General features: G+C 50.3%; 2 protein-coding genes across 5 annotated transcripts in view; one reads left to right on the forward strand and one right to left on the reverse strand.

Annotated features, from left to right (window-relative positions):
- The window catches only part of APH1B (aph-1 homolog B, gamma-secretase subunit), a 126727-nt gene that overhangs the window by 39992 nt on the left and 78426 nt on the right, over positions 1 to 8309 (forward strand). The gene's annotated exons all lie outside the window — the stretch shown is intronic.
- CA12 (carbonic anhydrase 12) overlaps positions 1007 to 8309 on the reverse strand; it is a 66069-nt gene continuing 58766 nt past the window's right edge. Inside the window, exons 9-11 of one of the 3 annotated variants that reach the window (XM_023729700.1) lie at positions 5053 to 5079; positions 4101 to 4188; positions 3120 to 3336 (exon numbers count right to left, since the gene is read on the reverse strand). In XM_023729700.1, the coding sequence (XP_023585468.1) occupies positions 3264 to 3336; positions 4101 to 4188; positions 5053 to 5079 (188 nt within the window). In that variant the 3' untranslated portion in view covers positions 3120 to 3263. Of the gene's footprint in view, positions 3337 to 4100; positions 4189 to 5052; positions 5080 to 8309 lie in introns of all 3 variants that reach the window. The other 2 variants (XM_004374643.2, XM_023729699.1) reach the window with 2 other exon arrangements.

Genomic DNA, 8309 nt, shown 5'->3' on the forward strand with positions numbered 1-8309 from the left:
TTCTGACACCTGGGAGGCTGCCAAATGGGGAGAAATGAAGAATCCTTGTATTTCAGCTGAAAAGACCATCAGAACCTTAATGCTTCTCTCCCTAAACTGGGCCAGCTATGTCATCTTCTAGAGCAAAATTACCCTTGAACAGTTCCCGTGTCTCAGTCCTGGAGCAGCTGAGAAGAGAATTGGAAGCTTTTCCAAATAACTCACACAGTAATCTGCCTATTTGGAGTTTTCCAGGGTTCCCTTCATTTAGCAAACTGAAATGTGATCGACACAAAAGATTACACGGAGGGTGAGTGCGTGTTTGCCAAAAGAATCCAAAATAAGGTGACCAGTCAGGCCACAAATACTGTCCACCTACTAGGTGCGGTGCTAGGTACCCTTAGGAGTAAAAAGAGACTTCAGATCTGTTCTCTGTGCTCCCATTAGTTTGGTGAGGAATATCTCCCTCTTTGCCCAGCATCTGTCCAAATCTGACATATTCTTTAAGGCCCAACCCAGTTCCCACCTCCTGCCTGAGCCTTTCCTGCTTGCTGCAGACTTTCTAGCCCCGCTAGCTAACAAGCGGTGTGACCACTGGCTGCACACATCATAGTCCTCCGTCCTCAGCACAGTGATTAAGTTAAACACAAAAACCAAACCCAGATCTGTTGCCATCAAGTCATCTCTAACTCACAGTGACCCTGTGTGTTACAGAGTAGAACTTTGCTCTATACAGTTTTCCTGGCTATAATCTTTATAGAAGCAGATCGCCAGGCTTTTCTTCTGTGGCACTGCTGGGTGGATTCGAACTGCCAACCTTTATGTTAGTAGTTGAACACAACTGTTTGTGCCACCCAGGATCTTAAGTACATCAGTGTATTTTCCTTTGAAGGCAGGTTCTAATACCTTGGCGTGAATGACACTGACTGTTAGTGAACTCTTTATTCACTGGATTAGTGACCTAGCACCATAGACAGGGAACTTCAGGTGCTTTGCCAATAAATGCTTTAACTTCACCTCCCAAAAATCAGTGTGATGTGGAAAACGTTATTTATTTAGAGTTTCTCATATTTACAGCGTATGTCTGCATTACAATCATTCTTACAGTAAATACAGAAGTGCTAAATGGACCGACATCACAGTGGCCCCCGGTCTGAGGCACAGGGACAGGGGTTGCTGCAGACCCCGGCTCCCCGCAGCGGAGTTGCTCCCGAAGGCTGGTCAGGAAGCCTACAGAGAGTTCCGGTGACAGGGAGAGGAATTTGGGGTCTGAGCTTGAAATGGGATTAATAGCATCAGAAATGCAGCGAAATTCGAGGATGGCTGTGAAAGAAACAGGCATAGGTTCTGACCATTTTTACCAGCTAATGCTAAAGGAACAGAACACACAGACTTGGGACGCCCCAGTGGTGAGAGGCAAAGAAGGAACAAAGAAGCCAGAGCTTCCCATGCCCCTTGCCGCAGCCCGTGCCCCTTTATTGCCCCTCTCTCCCTACACGGACCTAGCACAGTGCCTGGGCCCTCCTAGCTTTCATGGTGCCGGCAGAGATAAGGAATGATGGAGAGGCGGCGAGCTTCACACACCACAGCGCTAGTACCAGTGGAATGAATGAGAACCTGAAGAAAGGTTTCCCAAGTCCAAAGTCAGATCCTCAGGAGTCCTATGAGAATTGGCAAAGAAGCTGACAGTGCTGATTCTTGGAACGTTCTTTCTGCCTCCCTGGGTTTGCATGGTCTCAGCCACGAGGGCTGTGTGCTGAGTGAGGGCGAGAAGAGGAAAGGAGAAATGCCTCTGTTTCCACCACCCGGTAAATCTCCCTTTTCATGAACAGCCCCTGTGCTGGGCACAGTGATCTCTCTGTCCTCTCCCAAAGCTTAATCCACGCAATGTCTAGAGAGCTTTTTGAAAGAGTTCCCCCTGCCCTGGAATGGTTTCTGTTTGTTTCTGATTGGCAACGTTGGCCCAAGAGCAAGAAACCATCACCTCGTTCACGCTGCTGGGTCCTGAGGGCTGACCCTGCTGTCCACTGGATGGTGTGTCATTGTGGGTTCGAACTGCAGACCTTTCAGTTAGCAATCAAGCGTCTAACCACTGCACCACCAGGGCTCCTTATTATTCCATTATTTTGGTCCCTTAAATGCCATAGGGATGCCAGCTCTTCATAGATACCTTCCTGCTTTTCTAGCTTGACATGGTATTTTAACCGAGCCACAAACTTGACATCCTCAAAGTCAGAGAAGCAGGTAAGTCCTAACTCTGGGTTGACAGGAGGGGCACCACAGAGGTGGGTGGGTGGAAATGGAATTGGGGCAAAAGAGACAAAGCTCTACAGTCATTTTGCTTCTGCTTATTTCCTCTAGATTCCAAAGCCATTTGGGTCATCTCAGAACTCACTTCTATTTTAGGAGACAGAAAGCAGCAACACATTTTCAAGGAATAGCCTAATTATTTATAAAATCTGTAGAGTACAAAACACAGCTGCCCCGCTGACAGGAGGCTGGATTTCGGCTTCATATTCTGACCTCCCTGTTTGTGGCCTGGCAGGTGACTTAAATAGAAATTCTGGTTGCAAAGTGAATGTCTCCCAGCCCTTATGTATTTTCTCACTCTCCTCTCTGACTCCCCTTCCCATCCCCACTAAGAAATGGAACCTGAAACAGCCTTTCTGTAGGGCCCAGTCAGTGCTTCTGACCCAAAGGACTTTAAAAATGTCCCTAATATATTACGAAGTGTATCTCTGGCTTTCTTCTTGCCTCTCACCACTTGACCCTTGTGGCTATACACCCCCCCCCCCAACTGAGGTCAGGCTAAAGGTTTTGTCAGAGCAGAAGAAATCAGAGGGAGACATCCCCTCCCCTGAGGAAAGAAAGTTTCCAAAGCAAAACCGAAGCAGAGAGTGTACATTCTGGTCTGAAGGCTCAGAGAGCAAAAGCAGAATTTCCAGGACACTAGAAACCACATTCAAGTGGAAGTCTGGATGAATGTGTTTTCCAACTAATAAGAGCCCACCAGCAGGAGGTTTGGTCTGTGACCCCAGAATACAGACCACTCAGTGATCCCACACAGATGTGGCAAATAGCTCAGAGTTCTTGCCTCCTGATCACGCCAAGGTTGGCCCTGGCACCAGGGCACTGGGGCTCCCAGTTAGAGGCCGTAGTGTCTGGGGTGCTTGCATGTTGAGCTCCAGAGAACTTCCTCAGGTATTTCAAGTGTCCAGAGAGCCAAAGTATGTAGCGTCCAAAGCAAGGTCCTTCCGTGGATGTGCCTGGGAGTGCCGGGGACCTCAGGAGTGGGCCTCAGTCTCCTTCTTGATAGCTCGTTTGTAAATGACTCCCTTATTGCTGTCACCTTTTTTGCTGTTGGAACAAAAACACACAAGTCTTGTTAGTCAAAGAGGAGAGAGAGCTCCAGGGAGCAGCCTGACTCAACTACGAACGAGACGCGATTTAGAAGTCAGCGTCCTCTCTTGGGGATCTTTCCCCAATTCCGTTGGTCTTGGGAGAGAATGCCCCCAAATAAAGGATTAACCAAAACAGACCCTATTCATTTCCCAGCTGTTCTCTTTTAACACCCGACAATTCTAGACCTATGTCGTGAAAAAGATCTCATCATCCCATTCTTCGAACTTCTGATTCCATAATAGGGTTCCTGATGACTTTCGTTTCCTACCAGGAATAATAAATTAGGCTTTGGGAAAAACCAAGCGTGACAATAAAAACATGGGCAAAGGTCATCGCTAGCTAATCCGAGTGAGACATCAGGTTTTCCTCATTTTCCTTTTTGGATTCATAAAAGAAGAACCAGATGTAAAGCTTCGTAAGAAGACAGACTCGCTAACTGTGTTTAAGAAAATGGGACATCCCCAAAATCAAGAGACTTGTTCAAGGTCATACAGCTGATTGGCAGTGGCAGCAAGGCTGGTGCACGTACTTCCAGTTCTTAGCACAATGAGCCTTGAACAACCAGCATCTCATGCAACAAAGGCCTGGGCACCAGTGTTTTGCTGCAATGGTGAGACAGAGGTCTTCACTCTGCAGGCTTAAAGGCTGCCTTCTCAGAGAGACCAATCCTCATGGACCCATAAGCCACCCATGCCCATTCCAAATCAAAAACAGCTCACCTCTTCTTCCTTCTGAAAAGCCAAATGAACACTCCCAGGACAATACAGATGCCAAGAATGCCGGCCAGGACCACAGAAAGGATGATGCCTGGTGAAGAGGCAGTGGACACACCACATTACATCACACTCCTCCCTTCCCCATCCTCTCCTCCCACCACACACGGGTGTGAAATCAAATGGCAGTGCCCGATCATCCACAGAAAGGTGCTATTTCCCCAGCTCTGTTCTCAGATTCTGGGATTCTGGTCTTTGGCTTAGCAGGATGTGCAAATTGTGGCGATTCTCCAGCAGGGGTTCTCAAACTTGCACAAGGATCACCTGAAGAGCTTGTCTAAAATGCAGACTTTTTGAGCCCAGCCCTCAGAGACTCTGATTCAGTCTGTTTGGAGGGGAAGCCTGGGAATCTGCATTTTAACCAAACACCTCCAAGTGATGCTCCTGCAGGTGGTCCATGAACCACACTGTGAGGAACCCTGGGCTACAAATGAGAACTTACTCCATCTTAGCTTGCTGGATTTAAGGCCCGTTAGATGCCTCTTTATTAGCTTTGCCCCCAAATTCCGTTGCACAGTCCTAAGCAGTCCCAAACAACCAGTAACCCATTGTCAGAGTCCACAGCTGGTCACCCAACTGGACCCACCCTGGGCTCAGGCATGTTTTTGGGCAATGGCCTCCCACTATGGCCAACATAAGGCCTTGGATAGGCCCTCTCAATGTGCCCATGCTGTAGAGTGATTAGGTCTTTCATTAGGAGAGCATTTGATTGGCAGTTCATCTTTAAATCAAAGAGTAACTTGAGAGTAAGACCCATAGCATGGAGGGGGTCAGGAACCAGAGCGACAGCACAGAGAAGCAGAGAGGGTGGGCTGGAAGGGTCACAGGCCCAGATCACACCCAGAATCACGGTGATCACCCAGCTGCAGCATGCACGGCCGGTTGGCCAAACACATACCCACACTCAGTCCTTCGTAGGTAAGGTCTTGCATTTCATTGGAGGGAGGAAAAGACAGGAATTAACTCAGAGTCAAACTATGCTGGATTTGACCAGTCCATTGAGCAAAGCTCTACCTTTGGTTGGTTGGAGGTACTGGGGTTATGCAAACCTTCGGGGAGTGTTCACCCTTGGCTCAGGTGATTGCCTGATGGGGTAGAGGGAACTGCCCACCTAGGGAATCATACCTTGATTCCCTCCTGCCAGTGCTCCTCTATCACGACAATCTTTTTGCTAGGGCAAGACTTCAGTGTTTAACACAACGTGGCCAAAGAAGGAGGTTGAGAGGAATCAGAACTTACTTGGGTAGGTTACTATCGACCTCTCTGGTACCTCCCCCTCTTCCTAAACAAGGAATCTGCCAGGTTCTGGCTTGGTGGGGCCGGTGGAGTCCAGCTGGAACCTGCCACCAGACTCCTCCATTCCCAGCCCTCCTGTATCCATCCAGTCTTGTCTTCATGGTTCAGTTCTACTTTCACTTTGGCCCTTCTGCACAAACTCGAGAAATTCCCCCTCCATACCAGCCTGCCTTCTCTGCTACACGGAACCAGACAAGTGAAGATTATGGCTTCTTCCAATGAGCTTCTATCGGGATGGAGGAGGTGAGTTAAGAGTCCTCAGTGGTGCTGAAATAGTGCCCAGCTGTGTGAGGTGGAAGCCCACAGTCGGCCCACGAGGGACCTCCTGTGGGGAGAGTCATGCACGAGTGGATCTTGAGTGAGACAGAGGAGCCCCACCTTGAAGCTTCTTCCAGGTTCTCAGACCTCCTTCCCATTCTATTCAGGCCCTCTAGCTAAAGAGTCTCTGTTTACACATATCCTCTTGTCTCTGTAGAAACTTCTAGCATGTAGGGGGGGAGGTGCTCGTTCTAACTCACATTGGAAGCCAGAGTTGTGCAGATAGTGGCCATCCAGCCCAACGTGCAGGACAGTCTGCTGCCTACAGAGCCAGCGTGGTGACTGAGACCCTGGGAGAGCCCTGGCCAACTGTGAGATGCCAGCAGAGGGCCAGGGACTCCACCTTCAGGGTGCTCAGCACCCCTGGGAACAGGCCTCAGGCTGCAGGGTGAGGCTCTGGTCACCCCCGTCTCTTGTCCTATGGCTGGAGTCTGGCTGACCCCCCAGGAGCCATCAGCCTTGCATCCTTTCTCTACCGTCGTCTTCTGCAATCTCATACGGAGGCTGCGAAGCCTCGCTGGTCCAGGGCTAGGCCCTGGGAGGCGCTGGTCTGGCTTGCCCAGGTGGCCCCAGCCTGTTGGGAGGATGAGCAGCGTAGCTGCAGAGAAGAGCTGTGCACGAAGGCCAGGGTGGCCTGTTCGTCCTGCTCTCGCCTGCCACCAGCAGCAGCCCATAGCCTCCCGAGTGGCAGACAGAGTGGTTTCCCTGGCCCGATTCATAGCCCAGACCCCTTCTCATAAACTGAACACGAGGAGCAGTCTGTGGCTTGGGCGGATGCTGAGGACATGAGTCCCCACCTGGGGAGAGCGTCAAGTGTTTGCACAGCACGCACTCTGTTCCCTGCGTGGGCTGGGCCTCTGCACAGCATAATTATGATTTTTTTAAGGTACCCAGAGGCCTTGGTCCTCAGGATCTTTAAAAAAAAAAAAAGAGTTGCGGTTTCTTTTCCAAGCCCTTTGATGAAATGCACTTTTATTCTCTGTTCCTGAAGCTCCAGACGCTGTAGAGCCGAACCAGTTCTCACCACTGGAGGCTGTGACCAGGGAGCCTCCCCACCTGGCGGAGGGTCCAGACTGGACAGTTTCTAAAGTCGCCCCTGTCGCAGTCACTTCAACATTCTGAAAGCCAAACGGCCCCGAACAGCTGAGCAGCCTAACCCGTGGATGGAGAACATGTCCTCCACGCTCTGGTCTCGGGGCTCCGCGAAGTCTGTGTGAAGAAAGGCCCCAGAGAAGGGACGTTTCTCAAGGGCACAGGGCCCAGCTTGTGGCTCATCTGGACCGTCTGCTCTCCTGGTTCACTGTGCAGGGTTTTGAGCTGTAATTGGCCCTAAAAACAATCACATACAGGTAGTCCCCAACCTACAGTGGGGTTCTGTTCCACCATAAGTCGATTCTGATGTAAGTCAAATACCTCTTTTGTTTTTAGTTTTCATAGCCTGTGATACAGCAGTGCTTTGAAGAGTAAATCGTACCATTGAACATCTGTGAGTGAACATCTGAGAATGATAACATCAGCAAATTACTAGCTACAACGTTGTATGTAGTACATATTACTAATGATAGATGTAAAAAAAAAAAAAAAAAAACCCAGATGGTTGTAAGTGCGGTTCATTGTAACTCAGTATGTCTTAAGTCAGGGGACTACCTATTTAATCTATTGCTCTCACCTGGGCTCCTTGCTCCTAGATGACCACTTGTCAGCGTCTAAATTGCCTCTCCCTGGAGACAATGAAATGAGACCGCGAAGCCATGGCTACAAGGAAAGCCCAGAAACCGGGACAGATGTTTTTGAGACAAGACTTTGATGCAGCGAAACAAAGCAGCTTCAATGAGCAAGTGAAGAGCGTTAGCCACTAAGGAAGAGGGATGCCCGTGAAGGAGTCACCGAATATTCTAGAAACTCCTGAAGCTCAGGGCAGGAAGATGTTGGTGGAACACTGTCCCCTGTCAACAGAGACCGCATCAGCCAAGCACAAAGGAAGCGGGGCTTCTCTGCAGAGACAGTCCAAGTCTGCAGGGCCTGGGCCCGTTGAGGCAGATGCCAAAGCGTTTGCTAACTACAGGGAGAGGGAAAGGCCGGACACTGAGGATCTACGGCCCAGAGGGAGAAGCCAAAGCCTGCATCACAGCGGAGCTTCGAGGATGAGGACCCAGCCTCTGGGATGGTGAAGACGGCAGGCGTCAGAGACGATGCAGGGAGGGGCACAGCCAGAGAAACTTGTTTTCCGATCCAAAAAAGAAATGGTGGGTTTCCAGATGGGGAATAGACAGGCAGTTCCCACTGAAGGACACAAGGCAGACAGGAGACACAGAGAAGGGCTGGTTCACAGACGTTGCCCATGAGAGCCACCAGCTGAGAACTCAACCCAAGGGGCCCTGCCCACAGCGCAGATGTGGGAGAGCTGCCTGCTGTCCGTTCAGTGCTCGGGGTCCATGGCAGGGCAAGCAGGGATCAGGCTCGGGGTCCGTGTCAGGGCGAGCAGAGATCAGGCTCGGGGTCCGTGTCAGGGCGAGCAGGGATCAGGCTCGGGGTCCGTGT

This window comes from Trichechus manatus, unplaced genomic scaffold (assembly GCF_000243295.1).
Source record: "Trichechus manatus latirostris isolate Lorelei unplaced genomic scaffold, TriManLat1.0 scaffold00030, whole genome shotgun sequence".
Classification (NCBI taxonomy): domain Eukaryota; kingdom Metazoa; phylum Chordata; class Mammalia; order Sirenia; family Trichechidae; genus Trichechus; species Trichechus manatus.